Here is a 24,607-nt window from a genome sequence, read left to right on the forward strand (position 1 = left end):
CAGCTTCAGCATCAGAAGGCAAAAATGAGAGCCTGGTTCTCGATGCTTTGTTTGCCTGGTGACTGTGGGACATCAGGCACAGTCAGGTGGCAAGATTAGTTCAGGGTGACCCTCTTCTGTCCATACATTTTCAGCATCAAAGTGACGACGTTTACAGCCTGGGCTCTGGGGAGAGGTGGACTTAGGCTTGACTCCAGGGTCTACCACTCAGTAGTCTGATAATCTTGGAGAAATTTCTCACACAGTCTGAATGCCAGTTTCCTCAAATGAAAAATGAGGATAAGTCTCCCACCTTGATAGAGTTTTGTGAAATGTGAGTAAGACCATGTAAACGCACTAGCTGGCATGCAGTATGGACTCATAAATGTTAGTGACTGCCACCACCCTTGGTCTTCTGCATTAGAGGAGGCTCAAACTTGTGGAGTTTGCCATGAGAAACACCACACCTGCAGGTCCAACAGATTAAAGAAACAGAAAACCTGCATCATTTTTTCTCCTTTTGGCTATGGCACTCCACATACTCCCCCCACCCCACAGGCATTTATTTTATGGGTCTTGGTGTCCAGTGCTTCCCTGGTTCAGTCTCATGTCCCCTGGAAGTTGAGACTCGTAAGTAATTTCTTGTATGTATCTGGTTGGCTGACGTACAGACAGCTCACATTGTATGTGACTAAAACCAGGCAGAGCTTCTCTTCTTACAGCCCTCATGCCAGGAGCTGGCAAATCCTTTCTTAAAGTTGTCCACGCCAAAGATAAGTGAAACTATCCTCGATTTCTCCCCCCTTTTAAAAAATACTCAACTCCACTAGCCAAACCTATGGACTCCACCTTCCAACACCTCCAGGATTACAGCCCTTTCCACCGTTTCCCTCACTACTCCTCTAGCATAAATGACCATGGTTTCTTCCTTGCACTATTGCAGTTGCCCCCTATTTGAACTCCCTGAGCCCACCCTTCCCCACACACACCCTGTTCTCCAAACAGCAGTCAGAGTGGTCCTCTGAAAACAGAAGCTGAGTCACGTCAATACCCTGCTCCGATGCTCCAATGTGTATCCGTCTGAGTCCCACCTACACAGCCCAATATCCTGACTCCCAGAGGCGTCCCTGACTCCTTTGCCCCATCCTGACTACCACTCACCCCATTGTTCCCTCCACTCCAGCCACACTGCCTTCACACTGGTCCTTGGATGGACCCCAAGTATGGCTCCTCAGCCTTCAGCAGACCAAGCTTTCTACCTGGAACACCCTGTCCCCAGATACCCACAGGGCTCTCCCCACTTCCCTGACCTCTGTGCAGAGGTTCCCTTGTCAAAGAGGCTTTGCCTAACCGACTTCTCTCGAGCAGCCAAGTCCATCCTCAGTGACACCACGCTCCACCCCCTCACTCTCTTTTTCTTAAAAATACACATTGCCACCTGCCTTGTATTAAAAAGCAGACATCGCTTTGCTGACAAAGATCTCTACAGTCAAAGCTATGTTTTTTCCAGTAGTCATGTATGGATGTGAGAGTTGGACCATAGAGAAGGCTGGGTACCAAAGAGCTGAGCTTCCAAAACTGTGGTGCTGGAGAAGACTCGAGTCCCTTGTACAGCAAGGAGATCAAACTAGTCAATTCTAAAGGAAATCGATCTTAAATATTTATTGGAAGGCTGAATGCAGAAGCTGAAGCTTCAATACTCTGGCCACCTGATGCAAAGAGCTGACTCACTGGAAAAGACCCTGATGGTGGAAAAGGTTGAGGGCAGGAAGAGAAGGAGATGACAGAGGATGAAGTGGTTGGATGGCATCACCAACTCAACGGACATGAGTCTCAGCACGCTCCAGGAGGTGGTGAAGGACAGGGAAGCCTGACATGCTATAGTTCATGGGGTCACAAAGAGTCGGACACAACTTAGTGACTGAACAGCAGCAACCACCTGCCTCGTTACAGGCTGGCTTGCTGACTATCTGCTCTTCACATGAGCAGGGACTTTTGTCTGCTTCACTCACTGTGTATCCCCCCATACCTAGATAATGGCCTGGGACAGGAGGCCCACTAGCAATATGTTTAAAGGTCGAATGAATTACAATTAACCTTTTATCAAAAGGGCCTCCCTGGTAGCTCAGCTGGTAAAAAAAAATCCACCTACAATGCAGGATTCCATTGTACCCTGGTTCCATTCCTGGGTCAGGAAGACCTGCCACAGAAGGGAATGGCTTCCTACTCTAGTATTCTGACCTAGAGAATTCCATGGATTGTACAGACCATGGGGGTCACAAAGAGTCACACACAGCTGAGTGACTTTCACTTTCCCTTTTATAAAAAAATGTTTCTCGATCATTCAGTCAAATATCTGATTGGGGGATGGTATGTCTGTACATTTTAAGGAGAAAGAAGTGGGAAGTTTGAAGTACCTGGTAACATTATTCTTCCCCATTGAGCAAGAAACTGTGTCCTCACAAAAGAAGGCCTGACAGGAGTTGAACCTGGGGCTGTGGGGTCTCCCGTGGCCTGCCCAGATGAAGACAGACTGAACGAGAGGCAAACCCACACTGGTTATAACTGGTTTCTCCACTTCATGTAAGATGTTAACTAAAAAACAGACCACTTCCAACCTCAATTATTATCTCAATAATTATCTCAATTATGTAACTAAAACACCAACAGAGCCCAATTCACTTCTAAAATGCACTGGCACCAAATAAACTAATTTACAAAAGAGAAACAGACTCACAGACTTATATAGAAAACAAACTTAAGGTTACCCAAGGGGAAAGGTGGGGGAAGCATAAAATAGGAGTTTGGGATTAACATATACACAGTAATATATATATATATATATATGTGTGTGTGTGTATATGTGTGTGTACATATATATATATATAAAACAGATAATCAACTGTGCTCAACACTGTTAAAATAACTGAATCAAGCTGCTGAATCAATCAACTTATCACAAACAACACTGTAAATCAACTATACTCCAATATTAAATAAAAAGGTTTTAAAAGATTTTAACACCTAAAAAATTAAAATGATTATTGCTTACAAAAGAAATAAATAACATGTATTGGTATAATCCAGTGAAGAGAGAAAGACAGGAAAAGAAAAGTCAAACACACTGTGTGCTCACATTGCTTTTTTATTTCATTAGACACAAATTATTGCAAACATCAGTTTCAGAACATTTTAGGGAGATGTTTAAACAAAAAGGCAACAAGAGATGCAATACACATACCACAGATTAAAGTAGTTCAGAGAAAGTTTAAAATATTCTTTGACCGATAGAGATACTGAGAAACCACACACTCTAAAATGAAAATATAGAATACAAGGAAATAGTACATATCTGCTTTTTAACTCTTCAAAATTTAAACGGTGCAGGTTAGTGACGGCATACGAGATGGGTACTGAACATGCTAAGTCTAATGTCTGAACACTCAGTCACAAGCCTTTCAAAGCGGAGCTCTAACCAGAGGTGTAACTGTGCCTTGCTGGCCTCTGCTCCCGTCTGCTGCCTGAGAACTCTCCTTCACTTGCCTTCCAGAGGGGAGCTCTAATGAGAGTCATCATTGTACCTTGTTGACCTCTGCTCCCACACCTCTGAATTCTGTTTATTTCTTAGTCAAAGGAAATTCTGCTAGAGATCTAGGACCAGGATTAGAGACAGAATTACAATTATCCACTCCCAGGATAAATGGCGGAGGTGTGTGCCCCAAAAGACCTCTAATTCCCTGATTCTCTGCCCAATATAAACCCTTTAATAGTCTACACTGCCATTTTAAAGCTTGAGAAAGGGAATGTCGTATAACCCTGGACTTCATTCTTGTTATTTCCTACAAGCAGAGAGCAAGATAAGAAAGGGGCCCCTCAAGCTAAGAGGCATCTAATTAGAGACATGTATACCTAATATGGACTCCCAATTAATGACATGAACGATTTTGGGAAATGAATTAGGGACGTTGCTTTGATTAAAAGGCTACACTACAAAAGTCTGTCTTTTATCCTTAGCTCTAATTCAGATACTTTATAATAGATAGTGGTTAATTTTAACTTTTGAGAATAAACATTTAGCCTGAATAAAAGATACCTTTTCATAAAGTAAACATCTTCTATATATTATACTTTCTCTTTTAAAAACAGCTTTGCTATACTTCTGATGCCCCTAAACATTAGTACTAAGAGGCCACAGCTGCATTTTCAGAGCCACCAAAGTATCAGATATCCCTTGCGGGCAAACACATCAGAATGAGTAGTAGTCAGTTAATTCAACGTTGCGTTAAACTGCTTGCTGGCTCTCAGATTTTACCTTGCCAAAGAAGCACCTGGAAGGCTCTGTGAAGTTCAGAGTACGCAGCTTCCCCCACCCGCCAGGGTTTCTGATTCAGTGGGTCTGGGGCAAGGCTGAGGCCAGGCATTTCTAACAGGATTCCCGGGCTGCTGGTCTCTGGGTCACACATCGTAAACCACTCTTCCACTCGCTAATTCAGCGGCTTTTTCAAGAGCAATGTGCCCAGAGCCCACGTGGTACTGAACCCTTTGGGGTTCTGTCCCAGGGGTCGTCCGAGAGAAGACCCGCCTCTCACTACCTCCTTTATTGCAGCAGTAGGCCCCTGGCAACTACAGAGTACTTCACACTACTTGCTTAGTATTTCGGTTTTGCTGGGCAAGGATGGGGCATGTGTCCTACTCGCCCCAGAAGGGCTGCAGTCTGTGTGTCCCCAGATGCCCTGGACCCTTACCCTCAGGGCAGGACTCGTGCCTCTGGGGGACCCAAAGCCACAGCTACATGTCCCTCCCCAGGAGGTCTATCTCATCCAGTAGGAAGTCCATGTCCTCCCGGCTGACTTGAGGGCTGATCACCACCTGCCGGAAGAAGTTGACCTTCCCCCGGTGGGGCTGGTAGCCCAGCATGAGGCTCCCCTTCTTCATCATTCGCTCCTTAATGGCCGGGGCCACCTGCACGGGAGAGGAGGGACACGGTGAAAGACCAGAACGCTAAGTGTCGTGACAGCGTCGCACCCAGGCACTGGCGGCTCACAGCGCGGCCCCTGCTGCGGAAGCCACTCTCAGGCACACAGCGAGGTCGGCGTTCGCACCAGCAGCCGGCTGAGCACCCGTGGCACCCAAGTAGTGATTCCAGCACCTTAGATAGATGGAGTCACTTAATCTTCACAATAAGTCCACGCAAGAGATACTATTAACATGCCCTTTCTAGGTGAGGAAATTGAGGTGCATGGAGATTAAACAGCCTGAGGTCCTATGTTTGGTAAGGGGGAGAGCTGAAATTTAAAACCAGATAGTCCCACCCAAGTCCTTGCTCAGAACCTTAAATCACGATGCAACACTGTCGCGTTAAAAACAAACCGGTGTCTGCAGGGGTCACACTTTCAAAGGTGTCAAATGTTACATACCAAATTTGTCAGAACTAAAAAATACTTCAGTTCAGGGAACTCAAATAAAGATTAGTCAGAGATGGATACAAATCACCCAAAATAACAGCCATGCCTTGACAGTCTACCAAGGAAAAGACTAAAACAGGTGCTATGTGCAGTTGTATTTTGAAGACTACCTTTATTAGCTTATTCATAGGACATATTGGTTTATTAACAGTAAATAAAAACATTGTGTCCTTTATTAAGAGAGTACAGTGGTAATTAAATAGGAACTACATATGTGAAGGGCTTCTGGTGAACACAGGGAGAACAGGCCATGAACGTCCAAAGGCACAGATTTGTCTGCTTCTCCATTTCAACTCACAGCTGCTGAGCGTGTCCTAAGGGAATACGGGAGAGAGACTGGAAGAAGTGTGTGTTCCCTCGTCAGGACATGGAGTGAGCCAATAGGGAGAAACACATACGCAGCTAAAGTCAGACGCAGTGTGGTATAAGATGCCTGAGGGGAGGGGCATGAATCTCTGTTCCCAGGACTCTTCTCAGAGTGTGACCACCCCACCCCTCCCCACCCAGCACCACTCTGGTTTGAACCACACCTATGACTTGTCAGGTACTTCTTCCCTGGTGGCTCAGAGGTTAAAGCGTCTGCCCGCAATGTGGGAGACCTGGGTTCGATCCCTGGGTCAGGAAGATCCCCTGGAGAAGGAAATGGCAACCCACTCCAGTACTCTTGCCTGGAGAATCCCATGGACGGAGGAGCCTGGTGGGCTACAGTCCACGGGGTCTCGGACATGACTGAGCGACTTCACTTTCACTTCACTTCACTTTCCCTGAAGACATGCCAAACTGCTTCATCCAGCTCTCAATTTAGGGATCTGTCCCAAGCTTCTGGGAAGATCAGTGCTTCAGACCTCTGGAGATCTATGTTGGACTCAACTAGAGTCTTATCAAGGGATGTCCAAGGGTCCTTTTCACAAAAGGATTTTTTCATCATATACTCATTTTAGAACCTAAATCTTATAACACATGGACCATAACCTGCTTAAAACAGCGAAGCAAAGATCTACTAAGCTCAATCACACTGTCATTCCAGTGAAGGACTGAATGTCTCTCAAGGTACAAGGAACATAGAAAGAAAATACATGAGTTTTAACAAAAGGTAAATGTAGAAAAAGAAGATGAAGTCAGAGGTCATGTAAGTGAAAAAATACAGACCATCAGATTCTATAAATTTTGGGAACTGTGTCAAAAATTTTATCTTGAACTGTTTAGAGAGGAGGAAAACAGCTGAATCAGTACTACCTCCATCCTCTTTGCATAACTTAGAGACAAAAGTCCAGTGGATTATGAAGCTGGTAGGTAACTCTATGCATGTCCATTTGAAACCCTTCAGCTTTTATGCTCTTAGTATCGGTTTTCTTCCAAAGTTGTTTATGCAAGTACCATGTCTTATTAGATTATACAATCTAGTGAAGTAATACATAAGCAAATGAAAGTGAAGAGTGTTCTCCATAAAAACTAGGTTGAATCCTTTGGAAAGACGAAATAAGGGGGAAGAGGGGACTGCCAAACATTACTGCTAACGAGTTAGGTGTGATGAAAGAACTATAAAAGCTTTACAACAAAGCTTTGAGAGTCCAGGCCAAGTCTGTACACAGGTGGCTGCCCAGGTGCTGAGCACGCTCTCCATATAAAGACTCTTGAGCTGGACATGACAGATGATTCTTGAAGAGTGTAGTTTATGCAAGAACCATAGATGCTCTCTGAGCATCAGACTTCTGCTCAAGACAAGCCTCACTGGCTCTTGGAAATCCTCACTTGATGGGGAAAAAAAGTTCTATCAAAAGATGTAGAAATTGAAATGCACATAGATGTGTTTTAAGTTAAAATATTTAAGTTATGTATGCATCACATTTTTTTCTTGGATTATTTGCTTTAACTTGACCAATCCGCATTCCCTTAGGTAGGTAGGCTTCCAGTGCAGCTGGGGATGTGAATGTGCATGTATGTGCGTGCATGTGTGTATCCATGTATGTGTAAGCATGTGCACTTGTGTGTATGTGTGTACCTGGGGGTGTGAATGTGCATGTATGTGTATCCATGTATGTGTATGCATGTGCACTTGTGTGTATGTGTGTACCTGGGGGTGTGAATGTGCATGTATGTGTATCCATGTATGTGTATGCATGTGCACTTGTGTGTATGTGTGTACCTGGGGTGTGCACGTTTGCATGCTTTGTGTACAAGTATGTGTGTGCACGTGCATGCATAATCACATGTAATTTAAACTTCCAACCCCCATCTGTCATTTACAGCTCTTACAACCCTTCCTATTCAGTCACAGGGCAGTGCAGAACTGTGGGCTGACTTAGGCTCACGCCAAAGGCACGTTTGTTTCTAACTCCCAGACTGCGTGGGCTCTTGCCTGTAACCTGCAGGTGTGAGGCAGGTGAGAAAGCATCACCACAGTGCCTGTGCTCACCAACCCCAGGAAGACCTGGTCCAGGTGGACAAAGGTCTGCCCAGGAGACGCACAGACTATCAGTTTTAGAGCTAACAGCTTGTGGCTCTGTAGAGTTTTTTTTAAAAATAAAAACATCCCTTGTATTTACCTCCATCTTCCTCTAGGTACCCAGGGTATAACCTGCTCTGGCTTATGGCCAATTTTAAATTTAAAACAGGCAGGTTCTGGGCTCAAACTTAATTTGCATTGTCTATTCCTATTTACTTTTCCTCTATTTTTCTTCCCCAAATGATAATTTATGCCTCACCTTTGGAGAGCAGTAGAATTCTGATTCCGGCCCCTAATGTTATCAGGGGCTCACAGGGGGCGCTTATCAAAATGAATGTCAGGTCTGCATTTCTTGTAAGCAAACCCAAAACACCTTCTAACATGAGCAAGGAAGATAAAACTAACAGGGCCACTTGGATGTTTTAATATAAAAATATTTTTGATCTTTAAATTCTTATTCCTTGTAAGACATAAAAATGTGCTTTCATGGGTAGAACACATGACCTAAGGACCAAACTTCTGAGACAAATTTTGTCACAGATTTTCAGAAATTATAAAGAAATGACTATCTTTGTGAGTCAGAGAACCAGCTAAGTAACGGTTTGGCAGTAACAGCACACATCTTATTTTTGTACCCATGATATAAGCTTAACTCCTATAGGTAATTTCTCCAGGTCAAGAGGGGAAAACTATCTTTGTTTATCAATACTTCATGGAAAAAGTAAAGTGTAAGCAACACCAAGGCTGGTATTCATGAAATCTGCAACTGTATTGATAACAGTAGTATCAATTATTACTGTTGCTGTGGTTGTGGTTACTGTTAAATATTTTACCAGCTCTAAAATCTGCAATGGGCTTTCATGTGTCTCATTCTCATGAACCCAAATTAAAAACGAATCCACATTTTAGCAATTTAGAGACCAAGAATATTCTTGTTAACAGCCAGCTTGTCACATTTGAACCTAAAAACAAACAAACAAAAAAACGAAAACAACAAAACCAAACCATAAAAAACCCCACTTCCTATTTATAGAGCTTCAGGCATAATCCAGCACTGGGCAACTCGGAATATTCTCTTTTGCTGATCACAGCAGAGCAGCAGTCCTCATCCGACAGGATGGAATATTCACAAGGAAAAGAAAGTATGCACAAACTCAATGTAAGCATTCGAATCTCGCCTCTAAATGGAGCACACACGGAGGAAAGCAATTTGGCGGGAATAAGATTGCTTTCCAGCTCTCAATTATCTTACTGCTGGTTTTCCTTCAAATTGTAAATCAAATTCTTTCCTTATGCCTCGGTGCACTTGTCCCTGCATCTTAAGTGGAGGAAGATCCTGACATTTCTATCTGGTTGCACAGGAACTTAATCGACACATTTCTGTAGGATTGCTGTCCTCCCCCCACCCCCGCCTCTACCTTAAAATATGTTCCAGCAGTGATTTAGCCATTTAAATTGAATTCTGCTGCCACACCCCTGCCACATAAAGCAGTATCTGGCATTTAAAAGTTGTTTAAACCTAACGGAAAAAATAGACAACTCTCTCCTTCTGGTCAAGCACAGTAATTTGATGGCAAATAACTGACCAGATGTTACCACAGCCTTTTATTAAAATAAAATTGTCATGTCTGTAAAATGACATTTCTTTTTTAAAATGTATAACTTATTTAAACAACATGTTTTTCCCCCCAATATATAGTGTTTCTTAAACTCTCTGTAAGGAAGTTCGTTTTTTCCAGTCCATTACAGACATACATTTGTGAAATACAATAAAAGTGAATTACTAAATAAAAATAAAATTAAAAAGACATAAAAACAAGGTCCTATTGTATAGCACAGGGAACTATACTTAATATCCTGTGATAAACCATAATAGAATAGAATATTAAAAACACATACACACATATATATATACATAACTGAGTCATTTTGCTATATAGCTGAAATATAACATTATAAATCAACTATATTCCAATAAAATGAATTTAAAAAATTTTTTAAAGACACAAAAAGAAAAGTAAGAAGGTAAAAAAGACAAAAAATACAAGCTAAATTAGTTTTTAAAATTAACAGTAAAGTTACTGCTATTACACAAGTTTCTGAACAGTTACTCTGGATTCCCATACTTTTCCTGTCTCGGACTGGTAACACCCAGCTCATGTACCTACAGGGGCTAGAGACCACATTTTGAGGACTGAAGCTGTGTTTTCCCTCCCTCGGTTCCTTAGGGGTGTACCTCATTTTAGTTATGAATCTGGGTGTTATTCTGCATACTTACTTTTGCATACTGGCATAATCTCCATACCATTTTGAGACATGTTTCTGTTTGTCACTATGCCACTGTGCCATAGCTTATCTAAATATGTCCCACTTGTTGACTCTTGGAGCTGCTCCAGTTTAAATGGCATTTCCGTGAAATCATGAACCTAATTGTGAAACCTCTAAATCAGTTCTTCAAAGTCTGGTTCAGAGATGATTAGAGTAAATGTCTCAAAAGCTTCTACACTTCAGGATCTTTATACAACTTTTTCCCATCATTTGCTATAGGAGTGAGTTAGTCACATTTTCACCTGGAAGACATGGGCTGCACAACACCCAGAGTGACTGAGAAGATACTCCCGTAATTAAAGGAAGTGACCCTTTTCAGCAAATACAAGGGACGAAGACTACACACGTCTGCTGTGATTCTAAGACAGCAGCATCATTCAGAGCTTCTAATAAATCTAGCGAGATCTGTGTTTGCTAAATTCTCCCCTGAATTGATGTTCTTCAGACTCAGTTTTAGGGTTGTTTTCTCAACTTCATTTTAATTAAATCTTCATTCTTAATCTCCAAAGATTCTTTGAGTAGGAAGCTAAACTCATAATAACTTGCACATCTTGTGGATGAAGCATGGGGTGGAAAGGTGGACTAAAAAACTGGAGAATAAACTTTAAGAGTTTTCTTGTAATTGATACTTTTTTTAGGATTATCTTGTCTAAAAGAGAGCTAGTTGTATTGAATGCAGAAAATTATCTACATTTTTTTCCTATGAAAATCACTTGAAAGGAGTTTTTGATTTCTTTATATTAATATTTACATTAAATTTCACACATCTTTGGCCTCTTCCGTATTTCCCAGAACAGAGTTTATAGCCATCCCAAAGCCACTCATTACAATACATGGCTAAGGAAACTGACACCAAAAACCCTTTTTAGTGGGTGCTTATTCAGCTGCTATGCTGAATGTCAGCTGTCCTGACTCTAGGGTGACAAGTTTTCTTTTTTTCTGTGAAATGCTAGGCAGTACATGTTCAGAGCTCTGTAAAGTCGCACGAGCTCTGCTGCAGGCACTCCACTCCGCCACTGGCATGAAAGCAGCCCTGGGCAATATATAGACAAACGAGCGCGGCTATTCAGGGACTTGATTCAGGGGCAACGAAATTTAATAACATATGGTTTTCAAATGTCAGGAAATAACAACTGCTTTTCATTATTTTTCACCTTCTTAAAAATATTAAGCCATTTGTAGCTCCTACGTTGTACATAAAGATGTGATAAGCTAGATTTTGTTTTGGACATAATTTACTAATTCCCTGGTCAAAATGGAAAAAAAATGTATAATGATATGTAAAATCTACCCCTTATAAGGAAAAAGTGAATGAAAATTAGGTTCACTGGGCTTCTTTCAGAAATTTTGATTGAGCCAGGAAATGAAGAAGCTCTTCCTGGCCCTTTTTCTCCAGCACAGCATGAACCCAGAGCCACAGAAGGGTGGGTGGGCAGGGTGGCCACAGTTATTCTTGAACCATCATTAACAAGTAGCTTGCTTGATATTGTCTTCCCAAATAACCTGGGTTATGAACTTGAGGTGAGTTCTTCTGAGGAGGATATTAACATTTAGCTCATGCAAAGAGCTGGTACAAAATGTCCACACTTGGTATCTGGTACCTAACACAAAAATGTTTCTGAAATTTATAATAAGCTAGATAACTCCTTTCCCCTTTAAGTCACTTTTTTGGTATAGTCTGGGGACATCCCAGCTTTGCTGAGCCCAGACAGAGATGCAGTGCAGATCGAAGTCAGGGCCAGAATTCCAGTCCTGAGAACTAGCATGACTAAACCGTTCAGAGTGCTTGAGTGGGCTTTCCACGTGTCTCTCTTCTTCCAAGGTAAGTGCAGGCCAGGCCAGTGACAATCTAGGAGGCACCCAGAGCCTTCCCAGTGCATATAAGCTGAAGGCCAACCAATCATTTGGGAAAGGCTACCCTGAAGAGATTCCCCAGGCAGTCCTGAATGCCGTTTTGCTGTTGATAGAAAATAAGATGTGAGAAAAGGTGTAGCTCCTGAATTTGTGCATGAATCTCTCTGGAATTTGTCTCCATAACTAAAGCATCATGATGGTCCTTGCATGAGCCAGTAAATGGAAAGTGATCAGAACACCTATAACTGAATTATAGTCTAAACACAGATTTGCATCTCATTTTCCTTGCAGCATCAATTAAGAAATAAGATGTACTCTTCAGCAGAAAAGTGTTCCATCAATTTTTGATCATGAAAGAGCTCAAACATACAAAAACTTTCTAAAACTTAAATGAACATTTTTAATCGTGATTTCTTCTGACTATACACAGAACTGGCTTTTCCAAATTTTAAAATTTGTATGAAAACACAGAAGACCGCAAATAACCAAAGCTGTCCTGAGAAAGAAAAACACAGCTGGAGCTATCAGGCTCCCTAACTTCAGACTATACTACTGCTGCTGCTGCTAAGTCGCTTCAGTCATGTCTGACTCTGTGTGACCCCAGAGACAGCAGCGCACCAGGCTCCCCCGTCCCTGGGATTCTCCAGGCAAGAACACTGGAGTGGGTTGCCATTTCCTTCTCCAAAGTGAAAAGTGAAAGTGAATTTTCTCAGTCGTGTTCGACTCTTCACGACCTCATGGACTGCAGCCCACCAGGCTCCTCTGTCCATGGGATTTTCCAGGCAAGAGTACTGGAGTGGGGTGCCATTGCCTTCTCCACAGACTATACTACAGAGCTATAGTAATCAGAACAGTACGGAACTGGCTCTGAAACAGAAATATAGATCACTAGAACAGAATAGAAAGTCTAGAAATCAACCCATGGACCTATGATCAATTAATTTATGACAAAGTAGGCAATAATATATAATGGACAAAAAACAGTCTCTTTAATCAGTGATGCTAGGAAAACTGGACAGCTATTGTAAAAGAAGGAAATTAGAACATTCTCTAACCATACACAAAAACAAACTGCAAAAGGATCAAAGACCTAAATGTAAGGTTATTTACATACTGGCTTAAAGCTCAACATTCAGAAAACGAAGATCATGGCATCCGGTCCCATCACTTCATCGGAAATAGATGGGGAAACAGTGGAAACAGTGTCAGACTTTATTGTGGGGAGCTCCAAAATCACTGCAGATGGTGACTGCAGCCATGAAATTAAAAGACGCTTACTCCTTGGAAGAAAAGTTATGACCAGCCTAGATAGCATATTCAAAAGCAGAGACATTGCTTTGCTGACTAAGGTCTGTCTAGTCAAGGCTATGGTTTTTCCTGTGGTCATGTATGGATGTGAGAGTTGGACTGTGAAGAAGGCTGAGTGCCGAAGAATTGATGCTTTTGAACCGTGGTGTTGGAGAAGACTCTTGAGAGTCCCTTGGACTGCAAGGAGATCCAACCAGTCCATTCTGAAGGAGATCAGCCCCGGGATTTCTTTGGAAGGAATGATGCTGAAGCTGAAACTCCAGTACTTTGGCCACCTCATGCAAAGAGTTGACTCATTGGAAAAGACTCTGATGCTGGGAGGGATTGGGGGCAGGAGGAGAAGGGGACGACAGAGGGTAAGATGGCTGGATGGCATCACTGACTCGATAGACGTGAATCTGAGTGAACTCTGGGAGTTGGTGATGGACAGGGAGGCCTGGCGTGCTGCGATTCATGGGGTCACAAAGAGTCGGACATGACTGAGTGACTGACCTGTACTGAACATATTATTTACATACATTTACACTATAAAGCTCAGAAAAAAATATAAACAGAACACTCTCTGACATAAATTGCAGCTATATCTTTTTTGATCCACCTCCTAGTGTAATGAAAATAAAAGCAAAAATTTAAAAAAAAAAAAAAAAGAATGAGACTAGAGAAGAGTATGGAGGTTACTTAACAAACTAAAAATATAACTACCATATGACCCAGCAATCCTAGTCCTGGGCATATATACTGAGAAAACCATAATTCAAACATATTATCAACCCCTGTGTTCATTGCCACACTATTTACAATGGCCAAGACGTGGAAACAACTTAGATGTCCACCAACAGATGAACGGATAAAGAAAGTGTGGTATATGCACACAACGGAGTACCACTCAGCCATAAAAACTGACATGACGCATCTGCAGCTACATGGCTGGACCCAGAGGTCATGACACTAAGGCAGACAGAGAAAGACAGATATCTTATGACATCACTTCCTTGCGGAATCTAAAAAATTATGCAAATGAACTCATTTACAAAGCAGAAACAGACTTTGAAAACAAGTTCATGGTTATCAAAAGGAAAAGGTCAGGGGAGGCATAAATTAAGAGCTATACACACTACTTTACATAAAACAGATAACCAACGAGGACCTACTGTGTACTACTGTGTACAGCACAGAGAGCTCAATATTCTGTAATAGCCTATATGGGAAAGAATCTTAAAAAGAATATATATATATATATATGCGTGTGTGTGTATATATATATACACACATATATATATGTATGTTTGTATAACTGAATGGTTTTGCTATCACCTGAAACTAACACAACATTGTAAATCAACTACACACTGATAAAACAGAAAAAATTTATTTTCACGGGTTTAACATATTTCTGCTATTTGGATATATGTGCTGCTGCTGCTGCTAAGTCACTTCAGTCGTGTCCGACTCTCTGTGACCCCAAAGATGGCAGCCCACCAGGCTCCCCCGTCCCTGAGATTCTCCAGGCAAGAACACTGGAGTGGGTTGCCATTTCCTTCTCCAATGCATGAAAGTGACAGTGAAGTCGCTCAGTCGTGTCCGACCCTCAGTGACCCCATGGACTGCAGCTCACCAGGCTCCTCCGTGAGCTCCTCCGGGATTTTCCAGGCAGGATATATGTGAAATCTACATAAATGAACACTATTGTAACAGTGAAACTTTCAATCAAAGAAAAAAGAGAACTGGCTTTTCCTTTACACATGCAGTTCAAAACATACTGAAATGGATTTTGAATTCAGCTAAATATACATTCTCCAGTTAGCAACCTCTACATTACACAGGGAAGTTGTTGCTAAATGAGCAGCTATTGAAAGAAAGCATTTCCTTACAATCTAAACATGCTACAGTCCAAAGGAGAAAGTGATTTTTTAGTATTGTACAAAAAGTTCCTTGTGGTAATGGTTAGCTTTACATCTTTTAAATGGAGTAAAAGGAATCTCTCACCCATTACTAAAGTAATAGTTGCTACCTCACAATATAGAAACTGTTCCATTGTATTTCCAAGCACGTTGGAGTAATTTGCCCCAAATGTGATATTCTGTACAGCATAGGCATTTGCCCTCCTAACATAGTTTGCTTTTGTCTATAAAATTGTTCTGAGCTCACAGCCCTAAACTGCAGAAATCTTCTTTATGGCTGATCACAAAGGCAGTTTCCACCTCCCTCCGACCCCCATCAAGGAAAAAACCAGTATCTGCCAGAACATTAATGCACTTCCACATTTCTGAGAGCATTTCTGACTCAAAGGTGGAAAACCATGATATTATAGTGCTGGATACATGATCACTGGTCTACAAACTCTGTTCAAAGCTGGGTCTTCACTTTATTTTTCTTTATATCCCTCAAAAGGTAATCTAAATCCTTGCCAGGAAGTAATGCTTTACACTTGTCAAAACTCACAGAACTGCACACCTTAAAAGGTGAACTTTACCTAAAGCTTGTAAATTTAGAAATGAATAAATAAATAAATTAAGAGAGAGTACACAGATATGTGAGAGGAGGCAAATAACCTCAGTGCCTGGTGCCCCAGTCTCCTTACCTCTAGGAAGGAGATGATAACAATAGTACAGACCTTTTCCTAGGATTGATAAAATATGGAGTGTGATATTGTGGGTGAAGTGCTTAATGCTGTGAACAAGCAGTCTGTGATGGAGATTAATATTCTCACTCAAGAAGAGTCTAGAAATGCAAATAAAACCCACAATGGGGGTACCACCTCACAAGGGTCAGAATGGCCATCATCACAAAGTTTATAAACAATAAATGCTGGAGAGGGTGTGGAGAAAAGGGAACCCTCCTGCACAGCTGGTGGGAATGTAAATTGGTACAGTCAATTGTGAAGAACAGTATGGAGATTTCTTAAGAAACTAAAACTAGACCTACCATATGATCCAGCAATCCCACTCCTGGGCATATACGCAGACAAAATTTTAATTCAAAGTGATCCACACACTCCTATGTTCAGGGCAGAACTATTCACAATAGCCAAGACATGGAAACAACCTAAATGTCCGTCTGCAGATGAATGGATAAAGATGTGCTACACACAAACAAAGGAATACCACTCAGTCACCAAAGAGAAGGAAATAATGCCACTGCAGCAACAGGGAGGCCAGTAGAGACCATCACAGTAAGCGAAGCCAGAAAGAGAGGGACAAGTACCGTATGACGTCACTTACGTGTGGAATCTAAAACACGGCACCAGTGAACCTATGGAGCAGAAACAGGATCATGGACACAGATAACAGGCTCGTGGTTGCCAAGGGGAGGGGTTGGGGAAGGACGGAGTGGGAGGCTGAGGTTAGGAGATTCAAGTTTTTATATATAGAATGGATAGAAAACAAGGTCCTGCTGCACAGCACAGAGAACTATGTTTAATATTCTGTGATAAACCATAATGGAAATGAATATAAAAAGATATATGTATGTGTGTATATTATATATATATATAACTGAATCACTGTGCTGTACAGCAGAAATTAATAACACAGCATTATAAATCAACTGTACTTCAATAAAAAGATATTAAGACTGGAAAAAAAAAAAAAAGGAGAGTCTCAAGAACAAAATCTGGAAAGGAAATGGAGCCTGAATCAGGAGGTTTGCTTGTCCCACTGCGACCACCGACGTTCTCTGTAGGTCTGAAAAGTCACGCTGACCACTCTTACGTGCTGTAAAGGGCATTTTGGACATGGTGGCACTTGAAGCTTTCCTTCATGGTGGACAGTGGTGACTACTGGAAACTGGCCTGAGGCTTTCTGGAGGCTCTGCAGCACACAAGATCAAATGGACTGTGACAAGGAAGACCAAACCTGCCTATGCGTTACATCCGTCCCTTTGCTTTACCCTTTGCGCTCTGTTGCTGGTGCTTAGCCACAGTATCTGCACCTTTTGTTAGACGATGCTGCCTATAGCCTGAAACATACAGGAGAGGCCATTCTCAAGATTCTGAACTTTAAGAATCTGTTCATATACAGAACAGAGAATAACGTGTGTTTTCGTGGAGGTTTACAGGAGCATTGTGACCTGCCCTACGTGACAGCTGCAAGAATGAAGAATTCCAGAAGTCTGTAACAGCTAACCAGACCCCTTCTCCCAAGTTTGCCTTAAAAAGTGCTTGCTGACACCCTCTGGGGAGTCTGGGGTTTCTTTGGGCACGAGCCATCCGTCACCTTCCATGTCCCTGCGATAAATCTTTTCTCTGCTCCAAACTCCAATGTTTCAGTTCGTTTAGCCTCACTGCATGCAGGCACACAGACTTTAGTAACAATACCGCTATACTGATTGACTAGAATTCACATAAAATTCTAGAGGATCTCAGCTGAGTTGCGACTAAGTTAACATAATCTTTCATTATGTTTGAATTTGCAGTTTTTCTTTTGTATGCTGGAGCCATCTTTAGAAGCTAGCAAGTATTTTTCAATGTCCTCATTCAATTTCTATGTCCCATCCCCACGCTTAAGTTGCCTGATGACTAAATAAACTAGCTTTATCCACATTACAGCGGCCAAACACCCAGTGTTCTCTACCTGTAATTATCAACAGCACGCCTTTTCACTTGTAAGAGTGTCTGAGTCTAGATGCTAAATTGTATGGTTTAAACTAACCATAAACAGACTGAGAGAACAGTTTATGGACCAGGGATCCAACTCCTGAAATTCCACATGACTTTGGACAAGCATTTAATTCCTCTCTGACTTACAGTTTTCTCCTATAAAGAATGATAATCCTTGTAGGACTGTTATGTGGACTAAATGAAATAATATACATGAAAAACCAACCATAGAATTGGCATCTGCTAGGCACTCAGTATGAACTGGTATTATTAATTTCTTAAAATGAATTTGCTTTTAATTGATTTACAGTCACACCTGGCCTTTTACTATTCCATTTCATTATCTCTCAAGACAATTTGAAAGTGTTGTGAAAACATGACTTGTAATTTATTCTTTCTCCCCAAAGCATCTAACTGTATTAAATAATTCTGTGAGTTAGCAGTTTTAGAAATTAAATCATACACTTCACGCATGCTGCCTTAATATTAATCTTCTACTTATATTCTAGGTTTCTTTTCAAATCAGACAGAAAATAACAAAATAAACTCTTTTTTTCCTTTAAAATGTAAAGCAGTTGTTGATTATCTTGGCAGTCTGGTAGTGGGGAGAGAAGTTTTCATTGAAACAGTTTGTGAATGGGGATGGGTTCCCATTGTATGCTGGAAATTTCCGTGTGTTATATAATTTTGCAAATTACAGAATCATTTCAAAGTAAAGAAGTTACTTCTTTTTTGGACACATGAAAAGGTCATTCACATTCATGAGCTCTGCCCAAACTTCAGTGTCTTTCTGTTGTCCTGCCACATACATTTTCATCAAAGGATGATCACAGAACCGTGTTAGGTGCTTCCCAAACGTGCCTGATGATACAGGGCACCTGGATCCAGACCCCAGTCCAGAGCAGCTTAACTCGAATCTTGACGGGATAGGCTGGTAGTCAGTCTGTTTACTGACCAGGCACTCAAGTTCTTGTTATCGTGATGCAAGTCTGGGAACTTGGACAATGGCAGTCCTTTAACTAGGATGCTGCAGACAGAGGGTGTGGTGAGGTACTGGACAGGAAAAACAATTTTGAGAAGGGAAGGATGTGAGATTGGGAGTGAACTGCTTATGCCAATTTCACAATAAACAAGTGACCTTCAAAAGAAGTGTGAGCCAACTTTTCTATTAACTATTAAACATGAAAAAGTGTTCAAAACATTTAATTATGGCCCAGGAAACAATGACATTCTTGGCACTGATGCTTAAAAGGTCACTCTGCCTCTCCCCATATATTTCCTGCCACTCCTTCCCTCATCAATTCTCCTGCCCCTCTGCCTTCACTCATTTCCCCTGAAGCCCTGCCTGCTGCCATCACACAGAGGTGAGCAGCACTGGCGTGCCCCCCAAGCCTACACCACGGAAACCTGAGTGTCTAAAGGCCATGAAATCATTTACATCTTAGAGGTCATTCCAGCCTGGCAGACATGGAGGAACCAGCCACGCTCGGAGCATACCGTTTTACAAGTATGGATTTTTACCTTTATGCTGCTCTGGAGTATATCTCAATTTAAGCACTGCCCTGTCCATATGCCTCCAATACAGATGAGCAGAGCCACGGAAGTGGAGAGCTCAGACCTCCAGGAAGAGTGAGGACCACAGTTAGCTCCACATGTGGTGTTTACATCGCAGAAACGACCAGGACGGCATCTTCAATAAACTTAATGTCAGTCATATATTCAAGGCAGCCGAAATGAACGCTCATAAAAAGAAACCAAACTGAACTGAAAGCTTTAACTGAAGTATGGACACAATAAACGTTTTACATCCTCTATAAAGCAAAGCCTTAATGCTCAGCAGTGTCACACCTGAGCTCACAGCTCCTCGGTAACTGCTGCGGGCCACCCCCCAGACAGCAGCCCACACTGGGAGATCCCTACATTGTCCCTGAGAGTGGCAAGGTCTGCAGGAATGCCTAGCCAGGGCTGACACCACCCCTCGGGGGCAAATATTTGGAGAGGAGTGCAAGCCTCCCAGGTCATTGCAATGACGGCTGCATGCTTCTTGCACTTGATGTCTGAGGTCAAGGGTGCCAAATGCTTCTTAGACTCAACTGGCCCAAGGAAGAAGCATGTGGCCCCGAATGCCTATAATGCCCTGCTGAGAAAGGCTGGTCAGGAGCCATGTGGGCTCCAGGAACACCTTTTACACTTGGTTGTGACACCTCTTGGTCCTTTCAGATTCTCCTGCGAGTTACTGACCTTGCTTTGAGTCAGAACAGGTGACTAGACTGGTGGGTCAGTCAAGTAAATGGAATCCTCAAGGCAGGGGGGGGACCCAGTGTTTTGTTGTTTGCCTAAGACTCTTTTTTAATGCTTTAATTTCATTTTTTTCCAGCTTTATGAGGTCAATTTGAGAAGTAAGAATGATATATATTTCTAAGTGTCTGACATGATGTTTTGATATACACTTAAGTAACAAAATGCTTTAGGTTTGCACATTTTGAGCAAATTAATAAACGTGACTATACATTCTACCTTATGGAGCTCACTCAACACTGCTGAACCCAGTGCTTAAAATTAGAAGTTGCTTTTGAAACCACATACAAGCCTCCTTGTCTTTTGAAGTAAAAGGCTGATTCAAGAATTAACGACTGGGGAATGAGAAGATGCAGACAAAGAATAGCTATTGGGCTGGGGAACTGGTAATGATTTAGACTATAAATCCACCACATAGCAGAATCACGAAGTTCCCTGAAAGATTTTTTTTTTAAAGACTTGACACATATTCCTAAGTTGTTTTTACAGGAAGCAGACTTCCACCAGATGAAAACTGCTGACCAAAAGCAGACAGACCCTAGACTGGTTGGAACCAGAAGGTTGATGATGCTGACTCCCAATGACTTCACCACCAACCAATCAGAAAAATGTCTGCAAAGTGATAGCCCCCTGCTCTTTGAACCATTCCTGTAAAACTCCTTACTACTCCCTCCAGAGTGGGACACACAGGCCTGAGGGCATGAACCTGCTGTGTCCCCCTTTGCCTGGGAAAGCAATAAAGCTATTTCTTTCTACTTCACCCAAAACTGTCTCCAACATTTAATCTGGCACTGGTGTACAGAGGCCAGATTCTGGTAACATTTTTTCCTTGAAGTCATGGTCCAGTTGTGTTCCAGGGGGCAGCAGGGTGCTGCCCTGGGGGAGAGGGGCTGCCACAAGTGGCCAGAAGGAAGCAAAGCAGATGGGGGCCTTTGTGGCCTCAACCCTCCACTTCACCTGTCTCACTACATGTCTGGGTTCTATGTAAGAATTTGACAGAAAGAGATCTGCCACTTTAAAAGACCAACTTTAAATCTGATTGGCAATGTGTTTATTATTGGGGAATCCCAGATGGCTCAGTGGTAAAGAACTCGCCTGCCAATGCAGGAGACACAGGAGACATGGGTTCCACCCCTGGGTCGGGAAGAGCCCCTGGAGGAGGAAATGGCAACCCACTCCAGCATTCTTGCCTGGGAAATCCCATGGACAGAGGAGTCTGGTGGGCTACAGTGCATGTGATTGCAAGAGTCTGACATGACTGAGCATGCACGCACGTGTTTATTATTATTAATTTCAGATCTATCATTTTGGGATACCTGCAAAATAGCCCTCAAGATGTTGGCCAAGGAATGGTCCCTAGACGCAGAGTCTAAGGGCAGAGAGCGGAACCTAGGGTCTGACATTCTGAACTGGGTTGGGGAAGCTAAGAAAAGTCACAGAGAAACATGTCTCTTTGCTAAAACCGAATTTCTTTTGTTTAAGAGTTAAGATTAAGCCATACATCATCAAGTCGCATTCAAGTTTAATAATGACAAGTAGCCAATGGCCATCTGACATAACTAGACTTCAAGTACGCCCACTCACAGCTAGGTAACAAAGCTGCATCAATTCCATTCCTGGGCTCCTACTCCCCAACAAGTGCCCCAGGGTTTCAACTCCGCTGCTGGCTACTCGAATGTCCTTCTCTTAAAAAATGCTCATTCATGTTCTTTGCCCATTTTGGGTGGTCATCTTTTTCTTTTGATTTGGAAGAACTCTTTGATGGTAAGAACAGTATCCAAGGGCTTTACATGTTGCAAGTGATTTTTCTGCTTTTAATTTTGTTTTTAGTTATTACAAGTATAGTTTTAATATTTGTATAATCAGACCTGTCAGCTATACATATATAGTTTTCTAATACTGCTGTTAGAAAGCCTGATCCACACTAAGATTAAAAAAAAAATGTGGGTTTTTTTTTTCTGATTTGATTCTGACTCTTAAAACTTTGAATCCATCTGAACATTCCATTTGCTCCCTGTGTAAATTGCAGGTGCACTCCCTACATTCTCACATTTAACCAGCAATGTCAGTACCACTGATGGAATAAGCCCTCCTTTCCCCAGCACATACTGGGAACATGCATGATTATCACATTCCTACTTGTAAAACTTGGATTACTTCAGTCCAAGTTTTCAATTCCATAAGATTGATACATCTATTCTTAGAATAATCAAGTGCTTTTATTCACAGTTGTCTATGAAGTATTAAACTGCTTGCAAAGGGACTCCTCTTGTAATATTCATCCTTCTCAAAATGTTCTTATGTATTATTATCCATCAATTGCTTTAGATAACAGATATCTAGATAGAAACAAGTTTTTAAAGACCCTCTAACCCTCCTACACCGTTAGTCGGAATCTTAATTGGTGCAGCTACTATGGAGAACGGTATGGAGTTTCCTCTTAAAAAAAAAAAAAGTCTCAAAATAAAATCACCAGATGATCCAACAGTCCCACTTCTGGGCATATATCTAGAAAAGATGAAAACTCTAATTCAAAAAGATATATGCATGCAATATTCATAGCAGCACTACTCACAACAGCCAAGACATGGAAGCAACCTAAACGTCCGTCAACAGATAAATGGAGTAGATACGGTAGATAAATTAAAAGTTCAAATTAAACCATATATAAGCCAGAATGACTTTTCCATATCTCCATATGTGAAAATTTCTTCCACTGTTTCCCCCTTTTAATTGCAAATCTTTCCATAGAATGCACTGATCATCAATACACTTTTCCATCATTGCCAGAGTAGCTCAGTTGCCTGCTCTGGGTCCATTCATGTCTCTTGATAGTCGGTCTACATTTTGTTTATCTATCTGCCTAGTTATCCATGTTGGGGGAAAACTAATCAGACAAGACAAACAAGGACAGAGAGGTATGCTGATGGAGAAACATTTCTTGGGCCATACTTTTAGCACTTATACCATATTGTCACATAAGCATTGTACATGTGCTTTGGGCAGTGAACTTAAGCCAACAGTGACACATCGTATTCTGATAACGTTGCTAGACAATTTTTTCCATCCTAACATTAGGGTCAAAAATATGGTTTGAGGCAAAACAACTTTTCCATTCGAATCCTTTAGATTTCTTACTAGTTTGGCAGTGTGATCTGAAAGTTATCAAATGTCTTCCATATAATTTAGTAAACCAGATAATCCTAGTTACTTAAATATTTCCTTCTGAGATGCCCAGGAGACGTTTGGAATTCTCAAAGTTAGCTAGAGAAATAAACTTGCAATTTGTTATCAAAAGCAGCTCAATATTCCAGGAAAATGTGTTCTCTTAACAGGGAGAACATTACCTGGGGACCAGTAAAAGAAAGAAAATCAAATTCCAGTCTTGTACCAGCTTAGTACAACTGGTCAGAATTCTGAAAACAGTATTTTATAAAGCTAGCTTTCTCTAACTGCATATGCAAAAAGAACCAGTTTTGGAATTTCAAGAGTTTCATCTTCACCATTTTTTTCTGGAATCTAAAAAATACTGTTGTTGTATACTGTTAAAAAATTATCTTTTTCTTTAATCATAAAATCACAGCTAAAATTTTTCTCATGAAGTGAACCTGAATTTCCCATTTTACAAAAGGCAACAAGAATACCAATCACACAAATACACACACACCCACATATCAGAAGATAGAACTGTCACAAACCCTCCAACAAGCATGACCAATACAGAGTCCCAAAAAAACACTTCCCAACACAAGTGGGCCTTGACGTCAGACACACATCAGAAACAGCTGGCAAAACACCCAAAAGACCCTCAGTGCTCACAAAGGGTCCTCAATGGCAGACACACATCAGAACCAATTGGCAAAACACCCAAATAGCTCTTTGCGCTCAAAAGAGAAGTCAGCTGGGTACACACCAATGGACTGACTGGGTCTTGGAGCTCCTCGGCTTGTCCAGAGGCATCTTTCTGTTCCATCGGGAAAAGCATAGTTGGGAGTCAGTGCCGGGCAGGGGAGAAACAGGGAGGATCCCTGAGACAAATGGTATATACAGCTGCTAGGAACTTCCCCCAAAATCCCTTTCAGAGGGACCAGAGAGCCACAAGCCAGCGGCTCCTTGAAGCCTTCCATGTGCATCACGGCGGCGGCTTTGCTGGGGAAAAACCGCGCGGAGCCAGATATCACGAGAGGGGAGTCAGATCTCGCGAGAGTGCAGCCTCAAGTGGGCGCCAATATCCATTAGTGAAAGTGGGTCCAGGTGCTCCCGGCTCCAAAGCCAGTAAAGAAATGGTTGGTGGAAAGGAAGGTTTGCTTGATTTAAAAGGCCAGCAACTTG

The 24,607-nt window shown here is 41.8% G+C and overlaps 1 protein-coding gene across 3 annotated transcripts in view; it reads right to left on the bottom strand.

Annotated features, from left to right (window-relative positions):
• Positions 3,107–24,607, bottom strand: part of GADL1 (glutamate decarboxylase like 1) — a 191,729-nt gene continuing 170,228 nt past the window's right edge. For all 3 annotated transcript variants that reach the window (XM_018038444.1, XM_018038443.1, XM_018038445.1), the window contains one exon: positions 3,107–4,941. In XM_018038444.1, coding sequence (XP_017893933.1) covers positions 4,768–4,941 — 174 coding nt within the window. In that variant the 3' untranslated portion in view covers positions 3,107–4,767. The remainder of the gene's footprint in view (positions 4,942–24,607) is intronic.

This window comes from Capra hircus, chromosome 22, assembly GCF_001704415.2.
Source record: "Capra hircus breed San Clemente chromosome 22, ASM170441v1, whole genome shotgun sequence".
Taxonomy (NCBI): domain Eukaryota; kingdom Metazoa; phylum Chordata; class Mammalia; order Artiodactyla; family Bovidae; genus Capra; species Capra hircus.